Genomic DNA, 19,248 nt, shown 5'->3' with positions numbered 1-19,248 from the left:
CTCTTGTGTGCAACAAGCTTCTAATACTTAGTGCTATGTGGTCTAGCAACCAGGTCTCTGTATTTGCAATTATTTGTTTACATGTTTGCTTCTAGATTGGGCTCTTTGATGGTAGGAGTTACATTTTATACTATTCTCATTGCCTAGCACATATTAAGTGTAATGTCTGATGAGTGAATGAACAAAGGAGCAACAATGAGAAGAAAGCAACACTTGTATGTCTCAGGAGAGCCTGTTGTTTCTACAGTTGCTTCTCAAATTGACTCTGCTTCAAAGGAACAGGTAACGGGCTTATTGAACAGGTAACATGTTGGGGTTAGAGAAAGTCCCATTCTGGAGCTGAGGGATAGAGAGGAGAGGGATCTCAAGTGGAGAAAAATATTAAAGGTGCTCTTTTAATCATGTGGAGAGAGAATTAGATGAACCAGTATTCAAGGAAATCTATCTCTTCTTGAGGGCTGACTGGGGGATTCAGAGGAGAAATCTGTCAACATAACCATGGCCTCAGTCCCCACTCCAGAAACCATATGTTCTATTAAGGCTGTTCAAACAGTGGCCTATATGAAGTATACTGAGTGCCACTATGGACTCCTCCTGCCACAAAATAACTCACCAGCTTATCACAGGATGGTTGCCCCTGCCTAACAGGCCAAACAGGCCACCATTCTCAGGGTGAGGTAATAGAGGCAGAGACATGGTCTCTAGAAGGCCAATGCTTAAGTACACATGTTCCTCGAGGGCACTAGAAGAATCCTAGGTGTCTAAAGAAATTCAATAAATTTTCTTCCTTCCTTTCTTTTTCTTTCTTTCTCTTTAGGGCACACCTATGACATGTGGAAGGTCCTGGGAATTGGAGCTGCAGCTGCAGGCCTACACCATAACCACAGCAATGCCGGATCCAAGCTGCAACTGTGACCCATGCAACAGCTTACAGCTTGCAGCAATGCTGGATCCTTAACCCACTAGGCAAGGCCAGGGATCGAACTCACATCCTCACAGACACTATGTCAGGTTCTTAACCTGCTAAGCTACAAGAGGAACTCCTAGGTTTGAGTTCTACCATTAGAACCTTAAGCTAGTTAACTTAATTATCACCTTAGTGGGCATGAGGCTTGTTTCAAAGGGGATGAGACACAGGATAAGATTTAGTGGGAGAAGAAAATAACACACAGAAGAAACAAATCTTCAGGGTCTGTAAAGAGCAGGTACGTAAGTCACCAGATCAGAAGCACCATCTGGTGCTTCAATTTACCTTCCCAATCCCCAGAACACAGGGTACATAAAGGTAGATTATAACAAAAGTTTTGTTACAATAGTTACCATTTATTGACTATTCTATGTTCACTTTACCTGAATTATCTCCTTGAGTTTGCACAACCCTAATAAGTTCAAAGTCAAGAAAACCAAGACCTAGAGAAGTTAAATCTGTTCTAGATCAAACAGGTTTTAAGTGATACAGCTTCAATTTAAACTCAAATATGTCTTCATCTTTTTTTTTTTTTTTTTTTTTTTTTTTTGGTCTTTTAGGACCATACTTGCAGCATATGGAGGTTCCCAGGCCATGGGTCTAATTGGAGCTGTAGCTACTGGCCTACACCACAGCCACAGCAACACCAGATCCGAGCTGCATCTGCGACCTACACCACAGCTCATGGCAATGCTGGATCCTTAACCCATTGATCGAGGCCAGGGATTGAACCCTCATCTTCATAGAGGCTAGTCAGGTTCGCTAACTGCTGAGCCACGACGAGAACTCCTGTCGTCATTCTTAACCACTGCTCTACACAGCTTCTTACTGTTATCTCAGCCTCAGTGTAGTTATGACTTGCCCAAAGTCACACAGCTCATAAATGGCAGACCTGGGATTTTGATCTTGGCCTATATGCTTACCATACCTACACATTTTACACTCTATGCTCACTTAAGGAGGCTAAAGCACATCTCCAGTGGAAGAGTCACAGAAAACATGTCAAATACTTCATAGCTTTGCCTTCCAGGAACTCAACTGCATAAGGTTTCAGGTGAACCAAGACTCCATCTCTTGCTGTTTGTGACCAGTCTATATCCCAGGGAACTCAAATAGAGCCAGGAGTCATTTGATACTGAATTGTATTTGTTCTGGCCATCTAATATACTGTCCACCCTGCTAGGAAACAGACGACGCCATATGCAAAAGTCCAGAGACATGCCAAAGTAAACACTGCGACCAGATCTTAAGAATAGCCCTGGAGGACAGGATCTGTGGCTGCTCATCAACTGCCCAATCAGACTCCCTCTCTTCTCAGCTCTAAACAGGTCCTGATTCTTCAAATGGCTATCAGAGCTGCCCTCTAGAAACCAATAACTGACTTTGGTATCCAAAGTCTTGATTACAAATTACTATAAGTTACCCATTTGTGGTTGAGAATGTAATTCTCTTTACTGGCCATGACCAAAAAAAAATGGGAGTCAGGGGGTGGGGTGAACCAGAGATAGTAATCAACTTGGGAATTTCCAGTACATATCAGGCAAGGACTGGCAAACTGATTCTACCAGAGAAGCCCTACAAGTTATAACTGGAGATGCCCCAGAAACATTTTCTAGGAGCTACTTGTGCTACACAACCAGTGCCAATCAAATAAGGGCTTGCTTCCCAGAGACCTCCTGCCACCCACTTCGGCTTCTTCCTTAATGCGAACCCTACTTGTTCAGATCCCATGGGGCTGCTGCTTCCCAAATCTAGCAAAGTGAAAGGGTTTCCCACCATCAAGAGGCAATCCTCTCCCTTCTCTCTAGTTTCTACAAGGCAGCTCCAAGGAGGGTTCAGGAGTGTGTGAGGCTTGAGAGAGGAGAGAACTGCCTGGGGTAGCCAGTCTTTTTCTGTTATTCCAGCTCTAGCCACGTGGGGGCCCCTGGCTCCAGAGAATCGGGCACCCAGCCCTGGCCTCGCTCCCAGGGAAGGCTGCAGAGTTGGGAAAATCCTTGCGTGGCTCCATTTCTCCAGCACCTGAGGGCGGGCGAGTGCACCACGAAAGTCTCAGGTTTCAGGGGGATGGCAGTTGCCTGTCTAAAGGCTTCTCTGTTCCCTTGGAATTGTACAGAATGTGTCTTGTGGCTTTGCCTCCTCCCTCCTTTTTTCCTGTTGACTCTCCCCATCCGGCCCTCTGAATCACCAGACTCCACAGGAAAGCAGCAGATGTTGACTTTACTTCGTTCAAGCCAACGTCAGCTTTCTCCTGTGGAGTGGGGAGAAGGCAGGAGGATGAGAGGTGGGAAACAGAGGACGATAACCCTTAATCTTTCCAAATTGTCAGGGAGGATGTAGAAGGAATCTGAATGAAGTCAGGGCCTAGGCAAAAAATTCTTGGTTCCTGGTTATAAGGAAAAAAAGGGCTCTACACCAAGGCCCCAGTGTTGGCTCTGGAACCCAGATCATGAGAAGGGAGGCACAGGGTGGGAGTGTTCCTGGTTTTAGTGCCAGCCCTTCTTGTCTGAGGTAAGGCCTCATCTCTTGCCAGCAGCATCCTCATAACTCAAGAGTCAAGTCAGGTTGCAGGTCTGGAGAGATAGTCCAGAGGCTTCTTGTCCCATTTGAGCCCCCAAACCTCTGCTCGTATGCAAGCCTTTCAGAGAAGCTGCCAGGGAGAACTTTCTGAGGCTTTATTCTACATTCATTGCTCCACTTTCTCTTCTCTTTTTTCTTCTTCAGGGATTTTCTTACGGGCAAAGAAGCCAAGCTGCAGGGGAAGACATAAGAGTCATCGCCAAATGACCTTACCAACAGCCCTCAGAGGTATCGGAAATCTTCAGTTTTGTTCTGCTTCCAAAAGGAGATTCAAATGTATTTTAGTTGGCTTAGTTTAATTCAACATTTGTAGAGGAGATCTGGGCATGATACCCTTGTCTGCTTAGCTGCAGCACAAATCCAGTTCTCCCTGCTCTAATCAAGGATCTCTTAACTCATGGGCACCACAACCCATGCTCCCAACTACAGCAGTGCTTACCTTCCAAAGGCAAAAGACAAGGAGAGCAAGCAGGAGCAGCCCTCCCAGGACACTGCCAATCAGGATCCACAGGGAGATGAGGACGGGACGGGACTGAATCACCTCCAGGAAGCTCTGTATAGGGAGAAGAACTGTTTTTCACTTGCACTCTTTTGCACCCCACATTGTAGAAAAGCCAGCCTTGAAACAGAAGAATAAAAGGAAAGAAACTAAAGTAGGAATGGAGGCAGTGGGCCCACCATTCTTTTTTTTTTTTTTTTTTTTTTTTTTGGTCTTTTTAGGGCATATGGAAGTTCCCAGGGTAGGGGTCAAATTGGAGCTGCAGCTACACCACAGCCACAGAAACATGGGATCTGAGCCGCATCTACAACCTACACCACAGCTCGTGGTAACACCAGATCCCCGACCCACTGATCAAGGCCCGGGATTCGAACCTGCAACCTCATGGATATGACTTGGATTCATTTCTGCTGCGCCACAATGGAGCTCCAAGGGCCCCATCATTTTGATTTGTCACTTCTGATTCCCTGAACACTGCCTCATGAAGACACTTCTGTTCTGACAGAGCTCGAAGATTGCCCTTATCTCACCCCAACATGCACTAGTTTCTTGGCTCTCAAACTCAGTCTCCAGCCTCACCTCACTCCAGCGGGAGGCTTCTGTCAGCTGTAGGACACTGCCCTCCTCAGTTCCCAGCTCGAATGTGCTGACCACTGTCAGAGACTTGAATTTGGCCTGTGGATGGGAAGACATTTAAAGTGAGCTACGGCTCTCAGAACCCCAGTGGCAAAGATGAGGCTGAGAGGCACAGCTTCTAGGATCCTCAAGACCAGAGGAGAAAAGGTTGAGTGAGACCAATGGGGAAGGAGAGGAAGGGTAATAGATGGAAAGCCTCTGGCCCTTCACATACTCTGCTTGTTCCACCTGAAATGCTGTCAACACATTCTTTCTTTGGCTCACGCCTGCCTTTCCTTTAGGTTGAAGTTTAGAGGTTGTCCCTTCTGGGAAGCGGGGGAGTATTTCCTCCTAACCCACACCCTGGACAGGGTTATAATATGCTGCTTGCTTCTCTTTCTTTCACCACCGAACTATAAGATCCTTGAGGTCAAGAGTTGTGTCTTACTAATTTATGTGTCCCTAGTGCCTAGCACAGTTTCTCAATAAATCTTTGTTAAAAGAATAAATAAATGAATGAAAAAAGGATACCAAAGAGAGATAAAGAAAGAACCAGGAGTTCCCATCGTGGCGCAGTGGTTAACGAATCCGACTAGGAACCATGAGGTTGCGGGTTCAATCCCTGGCCTTGCTCAGTGGGTTAAGGATCCGGCGTTGCCGTGAGCTGTGGTGTAGGTTGCAGACGCAGCTTGGATCCTGCGTTGCTGTGGCTCTGGTGTAGGCCAGTGGCTCAAGCTCCGATTGGACCCCTAGCCTGGGAATCTCCATATGCTGCAGGAGCAGCCCTAGAAAAGGCAAAAAGACAAAAAAAAAAAAAAAAAAAAAAAAAAAAAGAAAGAACCAGACTTGGGTGTCTTTCAGAATAACTTCCCTGAAACATGCCTATATCCCAGGGCTCTTGTGTTATTTAAAGTAGCTGGTTCAGGAGTTCCCGTCGTGGCGCAGTGGTTAACGAATCCAACTAGGAACCATGAGGTTGCGGGTTCGGTCCCTGCCCTTGCTCAGTGGGTTAACGATCCGGCGTTGCCGTGAGCTGTGGTGTAGGTTGCAGACGCGGCTCGGATCCCGCGTTGCTGTGGCTCTGGTGTAGGCCGGTGGCTACAGCTCCGATTCAACCCCTAGCCTGGGAACCTCCATATGCCGCAGGAGCGGCCCAAGAAATAGCAACAACAACAACAAAAAAGACAAAAGACAAAAGACAAAAAAAAAAAAAAAAAAAAAAAAAAAAGTAGCTGGTTCAAGGGAAAGCATAATATAAATCCCTAGTCCTAAATAGCTGTTGTCATTGAGATGTCATTTCCCTGCTCAGGAATTCACACTGAACTTTTTTTTTTTTTTTTTTTTTTTTTTGGTCTTTTTAGGGCCTCACCCACAGCCTATGGAGATTCCCAAGCTAGGGGTTGAGTCAGAGCTACAGCTGCCCGCCCTACACCACAGCCACAGCAATGCAGAATCTGAGCCATGTTTGCAATCTACACCACAGCTCATGGCAACGCCAGATCCTTAACCCATTGAGAGAGGTAAGGGATCAAACCTGCATCCTCGTGGATACTAGTCGTGTTTGTTAACCGCTGAGTCACAACGGGAACTCCTCACACTGACTCTTGACTGGCCTATCACATCAAGTTCAATTTCATCTTCCTAGCTTTCAAGAACTTTCATAATCTAGATCTCTTTCAACTATACAATATCATTTCACACTACCCTCCATGCATACCTTGCATGTAATATCAACATTATTCATTACTCATTCATTTCATAAAATGTATTAAATCACTACAATGAGTTAGGCATGGTGCTAAATGTTGGGGATAGTCTCCTCAGTGTCTACCTAATAGAGGGCCTTTTATTTATATGGTAAGCACTTGATGGGTTGATTGAATTTAGGTATCCTATAAATGTTCATTATTGGTATAGCACTAAGAGATGATAAATGAAGGAAAATCCAAGTATATTAAGTGATGAACTTCTAGTGAGTTCACGTCTTTATTCATTTATTCTTTACAACAATCTCATGACATAGGTATTTTCTTCTCCATCTTAGAGATGAGGAGAAAGAAGCTTAGAGAAATGAAACAACTTTGCTAGTAAGAGACAAAGCTAGAACTTGAAAAGAGGTCTGTCTACCCAAAAAGCCTATGCGAAAGTCCCAGATAGGAGCAGAAGGGGAGAGTAGTAAAAAAGGAAAAGTTTACCCTCCGGAAAAATTCATTGTGAACCAGCCTCAGTAGTCCAATAGAGATCTCAGTCCCCTTTGCCAGTCGCCCAAGGTAGCACCTCACAACCTGACACCGAGTATTGCTCCCATTCTAGCAGAAGAGAGAGACAGATCAGGACCCTGGGGTGGAAAGATCCCCTACTCCCACCCAAGGCTCTACCCTCCATCCTAAGGCTCCAAACTCTACTGCTCCCCCCTGCATCCTTGCCCTGGACACTTTCTTCACCCACTTGTGACTCATACCAGCCTGCTTGTGTGCTGAAGCTCCTCTGGATGCACAGGGGGCCCTGGAGGCTCAGTCAAATTCTGCACTGTGCAGCTCGCCTAGAGGGAGATTCAACTTGAGGGAACTTCTCTTTTTTTTGCTTTTTAGGGTTGCACATGCAGCATATGGAAGTTCTCAGGCTAGGGGTCAAACTGGAGCCACGGCTCACAGCGACATCAGATCTGAGCCATGTCTGCAATACAGCTCATGGCAACACTGGATTCTTAACCCACTGAGGGAGACCAGGGATCAAACCCACATCCTCATGGATACTAATTGGGTTCTTAACCCACCGAGCCACAATGAGAACTCCTGAGGGATCTTCTTGATGGTGAGAGGCCGGCCAATCCAGGCTGAGCAGGAGCATACCACCTACCCTCTTGTGGTTCTTCCCTGGCTTGTCTCTTTCCTTCTTTTCAAAGAAGCTTCATATGTAAGAGAAACCCCCGCCCCGCAGGGAGGAAGGAGCCCTGAGAGCAGTGACCCAGCAGATAGGGAGCTGGGTGAGTCCACCAGATCAAGGGACAGGGTTCTATACAGCCCTAGCCCAGACTCACATTGTTCGTGATGGCTTGAGACAGTGACAGGAAGTAATTGCCCCCATGGGCCACGGCTGGAAGGAGGGCCGAGATGATGAGGCCACTGACCACATAGCAGCCAAGGTTCTGAACCTAAAAGAAGGATTGGAGATGGGAAGAGGTGAGAAACAGAGAAAGACCCTTCCTCATCTGTTCCCCTTTACCCTCCATAACACTGAAATCTAAGACTCTTCCCATCCTTTTCCCAGGACTCCCCCCCTCCACTCCCCCTGCCACTCATGCCAGGCCCTTCCAGCTTCTCACCCTAAGAGTGGTTTTAAATTCCGGGCCAGGGCCCACTGGGAGGGTCCCATATGGGTGAACCTCATAGCGGTGCAGAGTGGACTCACTGCATGGACACCAAGTCAAGAAGTGCACGGTCACAGCCATGACGTAGACACAGGGGCACATCATCAGCACATAGATATGGATTCAGGGAAGGAAGCGCCAGCACATGGATAAAGAGATGAGGGTACATAGAAAAGATAGAAATGAGGCATGGCATGGACTTGGTATAAACTTTGTGGCCACATCCCATATCCCTTCACCCCAGCTCTAATCCCCAGGGTCCAAAAAGCCCTACATTGAGGATGTATAGGTACACCTATGCCTAGGAAACGAAGATGCTTAAAAGAGAAGTTTCAGTGTGAGTGGGACTGAGGGCAAAAAGACGGAGCAGCCACAAGGGTTTGGTGTTTGGGAACCCTGAAGCACATGGAGGGTAAGGGGGGAAAGATAGAGTATGCGTCTCGGCTCAGAATGGGGTCCCAGTGAGGAGCTGAGCCATACCTAGAGAATAGGAGTTGAGGTTCATATTGGATATAGGCTGAGGTCTGGGCTATGTTATCTTGAAGTGTTCCATTTCTCTCCAGGCTATCGCTGTAGGGTCAGGGAGAGAGGCTCACATCCCAGCCCTGTCTCAGACACCCCTTTCTGGAGTAAAGGAATCATGCTGTTTCCACCCCCTCACCCACCACCCACCACCACCACCACCACCACCAAGACCCAACAGGAGAGGGCTGGGAGGAAATTCCCATTGCTCTCACCTGGTGGCAGTCAGCCTCACAAGGACCTGGCTCAGGAGAAAGGAGCAGCTAAACTCAAACTCCAGCAGAAAGGTCACCTGGGGGCAATGGACATGGGGTCATGGTAGATGTCTCTTCATGGGGCAACTACAGAGGAATAGGAGCCTTTGTGTGCCCCCTTCCCTAAACTCCCAGGCCCCACAGATTCCAGCCCTTGCTCTCTTTTCTCATCGTGGGCCCCAACTCACCTTGGCTCCCGTCTGAAAGACAGGATGGCCCACACTGCAGAGCCGGGCATGAGGGGAAGGGGCCGTGCATTCCACCTTCACCTGGCTGTCCCGCTGAAAGCAGAGGAGTGGCAGTGATGGGAGTGGAGGCCAGAGCTGGGCCTACAACTACTCTCCTGCCCACAGCCTCTAAACACAGCCTTTCTCTAGAGCCCCTCACAGCCAACACCCCAATCTCCTTCTTCCTCCCTCCCTGACTCCTCCCAATTCCCTCCCCCAAGGGCACCTGAGGAGTCAAACTGGACAAGTGGAGGTTTCTGGAGAAGCTGAGACTCAGGCTAGTGTTGTAGGCATTTTCCTTCCTGTTCTCCAGAGTTGCTGACACCAGCACCTTCCGCCGACTACCTCGAACCATGAACGGGTCCTTCCTAGGAGTGGTGGATAAAGGAGAGCCCAGAGTTGAAAGGGCGCCAGAGCCTTCTGTTTTCCTGGTCTGTCTCAGGTCACCCTGGTTTGGCCAGTTCATGTCCACCCCACCTGGAGCCTCTGATGTCCATATTAGCTCGAAGTACCAGATCAGTGACACATTCATTGTCAGGGCCACAATCCTTCGAGAAGGGGACCTAGAGGAGAGAGATGAGGCTGAGGGCTGAGAGGAAGGCAAGGAGAAAGGAATAGAATTGGGGGAAAAGTGAAAAGAGAAGAGTGGGTGCCCAGGGCAGGTTTCACTGTGATCTCATGTCTCCTCCCTCCCCTTCCTCTTGAATTCACTGAGAAGAGCTGTGTGGGGACCCAGGGGAGTCCCCACTGCTGACCAGCTTTCGTATGGAGGTGGGTGAGCCCTCATCCAGCACAGGCCCTGGCTTCGTGGTGTTGTCCAAAGCAAAGGTCACAGTCAAGGCCACTGGCCGGAGGTAATCTGATGTATCCTGAGAGAAAGAATCAAGGATGACGGGGAGTCAGGGTTAGGGATATAACCCAGGCCCCTGGCAGAATGTGCTAATTATACTGATCATTTCCTGAGTGCTTTCTGTGTGCTGGGCACTGCCCTTAGGGTTTATCAATACTACTGCTTTTTCTCTTTTTTTGGCTGCATCTGCAGCATGTGGAAGTTCCCGGGCCAGGGATGGAACACGTGCATGCAGCTTCAGCAATGCCAGATCCTTAACCCACAGTGCCACAGCGGGAACTTCCTCAGTACTAATACATTTAATTCTAAGACAACTCCTACTATTATCATCCTCCCTTTTCAGGCAAGGAAACTGAGGTTTGCAGGTTATGTGACTTTCCAGAATTCACAGGTGGTAAATGGAAGAGCTAGGATTCAAACCCAGATCAGCCTGACTCCAAAGTCTGAACTTTCTCACTTTTCTGGCTGTGGCTTTCTTGCCAATCCACCAGAAATTTCTCCCCCGATTCAGCCTTCCACTCCCTCCCAGGCCCTGATGCAAAGCAGTTCCTGCCCCCTCCTCACCAGCACATGGAAGTGCAGCTGCTCACAAGTGACATTCCCCACATTGAGCCGGAGCCGCCGAGGGGACAGCCTTTGGCCAGAGCCATCAAATGCTGCTCGTGCCCCAGCCGTCCACTCATCCAGGGATGCTGTGAACCGCACATCTGTGTGGGGCAGGAAAGAGTGGGGGTGGAGAGGGGTCCAGACACCAGGGCAGGCAAGGGGCTGATAGCTGCCTAAGATGCCCTCCAGTCACTCACGGAATCGGCGATCCCAGCGGCCAGGAGTGCGGGACGTCACTTGGAAGCAAAGGGCTGCAGATAGACAGGCCGCCTCCTGGCCTCGCCGCCTACAGTCCCTCTGAACCACACTGATGGCTGGCGGGGTCACATCCAGTGAAGGGTCCAGGTGGACAATGGGCCGGGAACTGGGAACGGGGTGGGAAAGAAATTCTACCAGTGGGGGGAAAGCCCTTTGAGAAAGACAGTCCCCAGTGTTTGCCTCCCTGAGGTCAAAGGAAAGAATAAGGGGCTAGGTGACACATGGGTCACCCTCCCCTGAACTTTCTGACAGAAGTAAGATAACAGCTGACATTTAATAGGTATCTGCCATGTGCTAAGCACTGTGTTAAGATCTTTACATGGATTATCTCACAGCAAGCCTATAAGGCAGGTACTATTATTATTCCCATCTCATAATCTAAGAAATGGAGGCACAGAGTAAACTGATCAAGAAATCCAAATCTGGAGTTCCCATTGTGCCTCAGTGGTAATGAACCCAACTAGTATCCATGGATCCTGTGTTGCTGTGAGCTGTGGTGTAGGCTGTAGACATGGTTTGGATCCTGCATTGCTGTGGCCGTGGTGTAGGCTGGCAGCTGCAGCTCCGATTCGACCCTTAGCCTGGGAACCTCCATATGCCTCAGGGGTGGCCCTAAAAAGACAAAAAGAAAAAAAAAAAAGAAGAAGAAGAAGAAGAAATCCAAATCTAAGTTTGTTATTCCAAAGCTCTTGCTTTTGACACTCTTCAATGCTCTCCACTGCTACCTGAGCTGGGACTGCTCACCTGAGTAGGATGGCTGCCCCTTGGGCACCCACAGCCACATCTACCAGGTCATCTCCATCCAGATCTAGCCGGCCATCCACACTTCGGCCAAAGTAGCTGAGGGCCTGTGGCATGGAGACAGCAGCAATCCGCTGAGAGGGAGAGAGGAGAGACTGGGCTGGGACTCACACACCTGGTTTCCCAGGCTTCTTGCCTGGCTCTTTCCCATTCTCCCCTCAGGCATGAGGAGGAAGAGCAACTAGCCCATGCCGTTCAGGTGTCCTTAGTACAGCAACATGTTTCCTACCCCACCACCTCACCTTTTTGACAACTGATTAAAAAAAAAAAAGCACTTGTTCAGTTTGGGTCTCAAACCCAGGGGAGCAATGGTAAGAAGAGAGTGCATGTCCCTTCCCCTTCTTCCCACCGTGGCCCTGCTTTATCTTGGCACTCCTGACCTGTGCAGGATGGGGCCTGACTCCACTCTGGGTCCCATGATAGAGGTACAGCGCTCCACGGTGCCCATCCTCTAAGGGCGCCCCCACAGCCACATCAGCAAAACCATCTTGATTCAGATCAGGAAGGGCACCCATGGCAAAGCCAAACCGAGAATCCTGGGGGGGTTCTGGCTGAAGTGTTCCCTGGAGTGTCAGCAAGGACTGCTGGTGGAGGCGAGGAAGATGGAAGATGCTGACTTGATACTGCCAACCTCTCAGTCAGCCCTCCAATGTGTGTATCTTCCCTGCCTCCCTCTACACCCCCAAACACGTTCTAGGGGATCCCACCAAGTCTCACCTGGCCCACCAGATACACATAAACACGTCCTGTCTCCTTGTTCTGGGGCCCCAGGAACATAGGAGCAGCCACAAGTAAGACATCAGTTGGCCCATCCCCATCCGTATCCAATGGGCAGAGCTCACTGCCAAAGTATGAGCCAATCTGGGGAGTGGTGGGGAGCGGTGACACCAGAGGAAAGGGAAGGGAAGATTATGGACAAGCAGGAAGCACCTGCCAATCTGGTCCTCACACCCCCGACTGACTCTGCCAACCAGAATTCAACAGATTTTGCAGGTCCCCCTCTCAACCCTCCACTCTCTCCCCCCACAGCCTGGAGGTCCCTCAGGATCTAAGGGGCCCCCCACCCTCCCTTGGATGCCTTACCTGCTCCCCCTGGAGGCTCTGGGCGACCCTCACAGCCCCATTTTTCTTAAGCTGGAAGGCGATGACCTTTCCTCGATGTCTGAACCGAGGAGCCCCCGAGAGAAAGAGGCGGCGTCCACCCCGCAAAAGCATAGAGGAAACAGAGTAACCTAGAAATGGGCAAGGAATCAGAAGTGCAATGGAAAGAAAATGGGGATAGAGTAGGAAGGCTCCCTAAAAGCATAGCAGGGGGTCCCAAGGAAAGTAGCAGGAGATGTGTGGAAACTGCACAACTTAAGAGGACTTTATAACCCCCCACTGAGGAAGCACAGCCCACCCCTCTCTAATCTTTTGCAGTTCTCTGCTACTCACCCAGGTAGGCTGCATGGTTCTGCAATGCAGGGGGGAACTCATCTTCCAGGGCTGTCCGTGGTGGGAAGAGGCGGTGACCTTCTTCAAGCCATAACACTGAGCCCCCCCAGTCATAAGCCCCCACCATCCCAAAGAGAATCCCATCCTGTGGGGCAGAACCAGATGGGGTCGCTGAAGAGACAGTGGGGAATAAGAAGAAAAACCTGTCCAGGAGTGAGAGGGTCGCTGAGGGCATGCTGGGGTCAGTTAGAAAGGGCGGGGAAGGTCAGCATGGACATTGTTAAAGAAGGAATCTAGAAGAGCCTGGGGTAGAAGTTGTCTGAGTTAGAGGTTGGAAGGAGTCCAGATGTTGAGAGGGGTCATGGAGAGGTCAGAGTCTATCCAACCTTGAGCCGATGAGTAGAGAAACCAATCTGAGACATTTCCAGCCCAAAGGAGCTTTCATTTTCTCCATGGGATCCTTGAGGACAAGAAGATATGAAGACAAAATAAGAGAAAACAGTTCCCCTTTTGGTCTATTGAACTTACTCCAAAACCCCACCTATACTCCAAAACTCCCACTGCCCTGCCCTCCATTTCTCTGGGGTAATCATTACCCTCAAGGCCAAAAATCCGGTCCCCTAATGCATCCACAATGTCAGTGAGTGCAGCTTCATCTGTGACATTGAAGAAGAATCTCTCATCTGGATCACTGGCAATAGCTCTGATTTCCTGGAGGAAAGAGCTGGGGTCTCGCTGCCGCCGGAGATAGTGACCAAGGACCTGGGGTCAGGAGATCAAGGTAGGGTCTATTACCTATTTGAACTGAGATGTTAGAGCTGGTACAGAACACAAAGAAGAAGAAAGGGAACTATGGCTGATGTCCGGGAAATGGTTAATGCCCATTTTCCTTATGTTCTCAGTCCTCAATGTCACCATCCTCAACCCCTTCCTTCCCTCCAGATCCAGATTTGATTCTCACCGCAATCCCATAGCGTGTCACTCTTCCAGCCTCACAGGCCTTTAGTGCCTCAGGAAGCTCCTCGCCATCATGTGACTCTCCATCAGTGACAACCACCAGTAGCCTGGCAGCCTCGGGTCGGCCCCCATGGGACTGACTGAATCCTTCTGTGCTGAGAAGAGAGAGAAAAGAGTGAAGTGTGATCAGATATATGCAGATAGATTCAGACAGACAGACACACACACACACACACACACACACACACACCCGCACTTAACACTATCAGCAGTTCACCGAGATCAGGCTTCTTGCCTCTTAGCCCATCTCCCCAACTGTCTAGCATAGAGACTGGCACACAGTAAGCACTCAAATGTCTGTATGTCATAGAACATAAAGAGCATCATCATCATATCATCAATGCAAATAAGGATAAAATCCATTCATTCATAGATTCATTCCTAAAATAACTGTATACTTGGGAAGAGGAGTTTTTTGGTTGTTGTTGTTGTTTTTTAGGGCAGCACCTGTAGCATTATGGAGGCTCCCAGGCTAGAGGTTGAATCATAGCTGTAGCTGCTGGTCTACACCACAGCCACAGCAACGCCAGATCCGAGCTGCATCTGTGACCTACACCACAGCTCATGGCCACGCTGGATCCTTAACCTACTGAGTGAGGCCATGGATGGAACCCGCATCCTCATGGATACTAGTCAGGTTCATAACCCACTGAGCCACAATGGGAACTCCCTGGGGGGACAAATATTAAAGGAATTGGAATAAAGGAAAATAGTCAAGTCAGGGGAATCTTTCAGAGATGAGTTTTGTCACGTCTGGAAAATGGGCTAGGACATGAATGGTGGAAAACCTGAGGGCCAAGATCAAAGTGGGAGTGGAGGTACAGAGACAGAGAATTCTGTCTGCAAAGATAAACAAAGCAGAAACATGGAGTGACAAAGACATAGACACTTTGTAGAAATGCAATGACAGACAATTTAGCCTTCTCTCACCTACCATTAGTATGCACACAAAGATAAGCCTCCAAGACATCTTAGGATGTACACACGGCACTCCAAACCCTCCCCTAGCCCTTCTGGCTTCCCACACCCCCTTCCCGGTGCCTCACCAGGCCATCATTATTGCTTGAGCAGTCTTTGTTTCTCGTCCCTCCCGCCGGCTCAGGTTCCTTGCTGCTCTCACCACTTCTTCCTTGGTTCGGAAATCTCCCAGGGACCACTCATGTACAGAGCTCTCCCCATACTGTACCAGGCCCACCTGAGAATAAAGTGTGCACTCTAAAGGAGTGTGTGTATGGGGGCGGGGGGTAGGATAAGAAGGTGTGTGAGGGAAGGGAGATGAGCACCTGGAGACTACTGAACATTCATCTCCTTTCTCCCTGTCTCTCCCCATCCAAGCCCATCCTATTGCCTTCTCTTACCTGTATCTGCTCCGGGTCAATAAACAACCTCCCTACCAGTCTTCGTAGGAAGGTCTGAACTTCAGACCAGGGGTAGATGCTGTTGGAGCCATCCAAGACAATGACAACATCCATGTATGTGGGGCAGCCTAGGAGGAGGGGTATGGGGAGGGGAACAGAGGGGTGGAGGATAATGGGCATGGGGGCAACACGAGAAGAGGTCAGAGGAAGGCACATTTAATTCAAATACTTATTAGGTGGGGGAAAAAATTGTAACTGCAATGTATACATCTAAGGATAACCTGACCCCCTTGCTGTACAGTGGGAAAATAAAATAAAAAAAATAAATTAAAAAAAAAAACAAATACTTATTAGGCACTTCTAACAGACAAGGAAGAGAGTGTGCCAAGTCCTGGGTCAATACAAAATGAGTAAGAGAGAAGATAGGATACCCAGAGTTGACTACAAAACAAAGAGGAAGGAATTAAGTGCTAGTAGAAAGAGCACCACTTTATGTTGTGGGAGAACAGCAGAGGGTCAGTTCTGATGGTGGGGAATTACAGGAGGCAGCAACTGAGAAAATAATGAAGACTGGAGATGTTTGAGGAGAGGAGAATATAAAGGAGAGCATTTGGGTGGAAAATACTTTAAACGAAAGGAGATGGAGGTATAAAAATAGATGATACACCAGAAAATGGTGAGGTGAAGTCTATAGCCAAGAAATAGGGTATGAAGGGATAGAGCAAAAGTTGAATTTTTGAAGTTGGTTAAATCAGTCGAGTTTTGATGCTCCAGTAAAGCGGCTGAATTCTAATCTGCTAGGAAACATGGAACTTCTGTAGGCACATTAACAGCACTGAGGATAGCCATGTAGAGCCCTGTCAAGCATCATACCCTGTGGCCCCATCTTTTTCCCACCCTGCACCCCATTCTGGGGACTTAGTCCTCAGGGCCCTTCTCCTGGCTCACGTTGTGCGGTGGGTGCCAGGCTTCCCTGGAGCCGGAATGAGGCATCTACACGAGCACATATCCCAGAACTGAAGACAGAGGAGCCGCAAGCACGAGACCAGAGAGGAGCACAAGCCTGGGAATGGGTGGGGGAAACAGTTACTCTCTGGCTTGGGAGGGCACCCTCGAAACATGCTCCTAGTCAAAGGAAGCATTGAGACCACTCCCCAAGATTCTCTTCCTTATTTTCTAGGGGTTTTAATCCTTGATCCCTCCACATAGACCAATTTCCCTTACCATACTACCCGCCACTCTACCATGAACCTTCAGAGACCCCACCATCACCCTTTCCTTAGCTTACCATGAATCCCCCATCACCATCTGTCTCTAGCAGAGACATTCCCAGGTGCATATTCACAGCAGGACGAGATGAATTTCCCAGTGGATAGTCGCCTGGTTGGAGGGGAGCGGAAGAGAATGAGATCACAAAGTCACAGATGGGGTGATTGAGAGTACAGGGTCATTTTGGAAGAGGATGAGATCAGGATCGAGTCAGGAATGGGGAGCAACTGAGATATGGAGATGAAGAAGTGAGGTGTAAGGGGTCAAAGCTACTGGTATGTTAAAGTTAGGGGTAGGAGTGGAAGAGTGAAGAATCTTCTTACCCAAGTGGCCCTTGGCACATGCGGCACTGCGGGAGCCCCCAATGGGGCAGCGGTAAACATCTCCCCTTCTATCACCTGAAGGCCCATCCCAGGGGGCACCGACCAGCATCCTGGGAGGAAGGCATGAATACAAGCACAGTGTGAATATGACACTTGAGATAGGCCAGAGGGAAAGGGCACAGGGATGGCAAGTCTAGAGCCCCAGCCACTTCCAAAGGACCAGATGAATTTATATTTCTATCTACCTTGCCTCCCCTTTAATAGCCCTATCACAGTCCCAATCCCACGGCCCTCCGGTTTCCTCCTCACCATCGCTGTCCACTCCCAACATGTTGTAAGACACTATATCCAAATTCAGCCTCGGGTGGCCCTGGAAATAGGCGTGGGTGATGCACGTCCAGATTAAAGGGGGAGCAGAGACCTGGGGGGCCAGAATCATGATGTTAGCAGGAAAGAGTCAGAGATCAGAGAGAAGCCAGAAGGTACAACCAGAGAGAAGCCGTGAAGGGAAAGTTTTGATCTCAGTCTATCTCCTTTCTTCTTACTCATAAGCTGCCCTGGCCTCTGTCAATGTCATATACTCAGAGCTCCAAGCAAGGATGATTTGCTTCCTGTGTTTGGGTCCAGATATCTAACCTGTGGCCCTCTGCCATGCTGTTGCACAGCTGTATTTCCATTCCTATCCCTGAAATCTCATTTACAGACATGTCTGGAAGGGTCAGTTTCCTCTGTTCTACATCATTCCTCCTACACATCCTCCTCTCTGAGTTGTGAGTGTCAAAAGAGAAGGCCTTTCTGCAGCCCTAGAAAAACATCCCTTCCAAATTCTCCCCAAACCCAGGATCATAGGGAGAATAATAGGTTAGGGACCACAGCACGCCTGGATCTCTCCTTCTCTTCCTGTGTCTCCTTGACTCCAGATTTCATTGTTACACTCTCTCCAGGGTCTAGGTCTCTGGTTGATTCCAGCCCTGGAAACCTCACTGGTAATTAACTGGGTGGAGCCACTTGCCTGCCTACACACATAGTTTGCCATCCAACTTTTCCAAGAGTTCCATCACCCCAAAGTTTCTCATCATCTGCTTCCTTTCTAACTCATCCCCCTCCCAACTGCCCCCTGCCTACCTGCATTTCTTCCGTAATTCTCGGCCGATTCTAAAGACCACCCCCACCCACCCCCCACCAAACACACACACACACATCATATCCTGGCTGATTCTTCCCTCTCAACCCCCTTTAAAATCAGAGCTGGTATTTTAGGAAACAAAGATTACAGGGTACTGATGAGGAAAAATTCCAGGCCTCTTGTCCCTCCCATGGTTCTTTCCCTGGCTATGTCTTGCTCCTGCTTTTCAAGCAACCCTCTCAGGCCACCCCACCACCACTTTCACCAATGGCTATAGCTCTGTCTCAAACTATACTCATTTTCAGAAAGGTGTTTCGTATGTGAGCCTTTTTGCATCCAGGAAACTGGCAGGGCTGTATGACCAGGAACTGTAGCTCATTGGTTAGATAAACCCAGAGTTCTGACCACACAGTTAGTCAGTTACGCCTCAGGCTCCACAGTCCACTAAGGGTAGGGAGAAGTAGTAAGGGGGATAACAGTAATCAGACTAGCCACGTGGAAGGTCACATCATGTTTCTTTTTGGTCCCGCCAGTCATCCAAGGCTTAGGACAAAGTTTTAGATAACTGGACACAAATATTACACCAGGGACTGGTCAGCTTCAGCCCCTGCCAGGCAGTCATATGTGTGCGCATGTGCATGCTCATGCACACAGACACACACGAAATGTAGAAACAATTAACCTCTCAACCTAACTTCCAAAGAATTTTAACCATAAAGGTCCCAATGCTAAATAGTCCACATATCTTCTATTGCCACCAGAAACCAAGAAATTAACTTCCCTCACCTGTCAGGAACACCAGGGGCAAGAACAGGTGAGGGATGAGGGGGAACTCCATGCCTGGATGCTCTCTGTCCGTGTGAGAAGTCCTCTATGCCTCTGTCCCTCTCCTTCTCTGTTTTCTTTACTTTCCCTCCCATCCTGCCCCCTCCCACTGGCAGCTAAAAATAAAGTTGGAAGGAATGGGAGGAGTAATGGTGGGGAACTGTGGGGAGCCCCAGACCAAGGACTGAGTGATCTTAGTGTATTTCTCTGCCTTGGTGCTGCCCCCTGGAGGCCTCATCTCAGTATCCAAAGAACACAATTATTGACTTTGTCTTCCTTTTCTTTAATCCTTCGATGTTGTCAGGCAATAATGCTTTCCTCAAGTTTGAAATAGAAGGTATGTTTGGGAG

General features: G+C 48.8%; 1 protein-coding gene across 14 annotated transcripts; it reads right to left on the bottom strand.

Annotated features, from left to right (window-relative positions):
- Positions 1–1,302: 1,302 nt before the first annotated feature.
- ITGA10 (integrin subunit alpha 10) lies at positions 1,303–18,996 on the bottom strand. Of its 14 annotated transcripts, none has more exons than XR_014844184.1 (30): positions 18,860–18,996; positions 17,257–17,368; positions 16,948–17,057; positions 16,644–16,735; positions 16,304–16,418; positions 15,356–15,483; positions 15,044–15,192; positions 13,942–14,092; positions 13,577–13,742; positions 13,367–13,440; positions 12,981–13,125; positions 12,630–12,778; positions 12,264–12,407; positions 11,927–12,130; positions 11,490–11,620; positions 10,685–10,851; positions 10,446–10,588; positions 9,787–9,900; positions 9,509–9,594; positions 9,258–9,399; positions 8,993–9,085; positions 8,766–8,842; positions 8,509–8,652; positions 7,984–8,068; positions 7,699–7,812; positions 7,120–7,200; positions 6,854–6,967; positions 4,623–4,718; positions 3,984–4,097; positions 1,303–3,716 (listed from the first exon to the last, which is right to left on the bottom strand). XR_014844184.1 is itself a non-coding variant. In XM_021089939.2 (30 exons), the coding sequence occupies exons 1-30, from the start codon at positions 18,909–18,911 to the stop codon at positions 3,651–3,653; spliced, it is 3,504 nt and encodes a 1,167-aa protein (XP_020945598.1). In that variant the 5' UTR covers positions 18,912–18,996; the 3' UTR covers positions 1,303–3,650. The 14 variants fall into 14 exon arrangements, 7 of the variants coding, with proteins under 7 accessions (XP_020945598.1, XP_084879097.1, XP_084879100.1 ...); XR_014844181.1 differs by having other exon boundaries at positions 3,984–4,163; positions 8,509–8,598; XR_014844186.1 differs by having other exon boundaries at positions 11,927–12,127.
- Between the last annotated feature and the right edge of the window lie 252 nt (positions 18,997–19,248).

This window comes from Sus scrofa, chromosome 4 (genome assembly GCF_054392235.1).
Source record: "Sus scrofa isolate SSC_HxYL_T2T_F1_AM1 chromosome 4, Sscrofa_HxYL_maternal_Yorkshire_Landrace_v2.0, whole genome shotgun sequence".
Taxonomy (NCBI): Eukaryota; Metazoa; Chordata; class Mammalia; order Artiodactyla; family Suidae; genus Sus; species Sus scrofa.
The sequence above is the reverse complement of the archived record's forward strand: the minus strand, read 5'-3'. Positions and strand labels throughout refer to the sequence as shown.

Coding starts and splice junctions, on each gene's coding strand:
- ITGA10 (XM_021089939.2), bottom strand. CDS start 18,911: ATGGAGTTCCCCCTCATCCCTCACCTGTTCTTGCCCCTGGTGTTCCTG. Junction 15,484..16,303: donor CCTGGCACCCACCGCACAAC/GTGAGCCAGGAG, acceptor CCCTCCTCCTAG/GCTGCCCCACATACATGGAT. Junction 12,131..12,263: donor ATGTGTATCTGGTGGGCCAG/GTGAGACTTGGT, acceptor CGCCTCCACCAG/CAGTCCTTGCTGACACTCCA.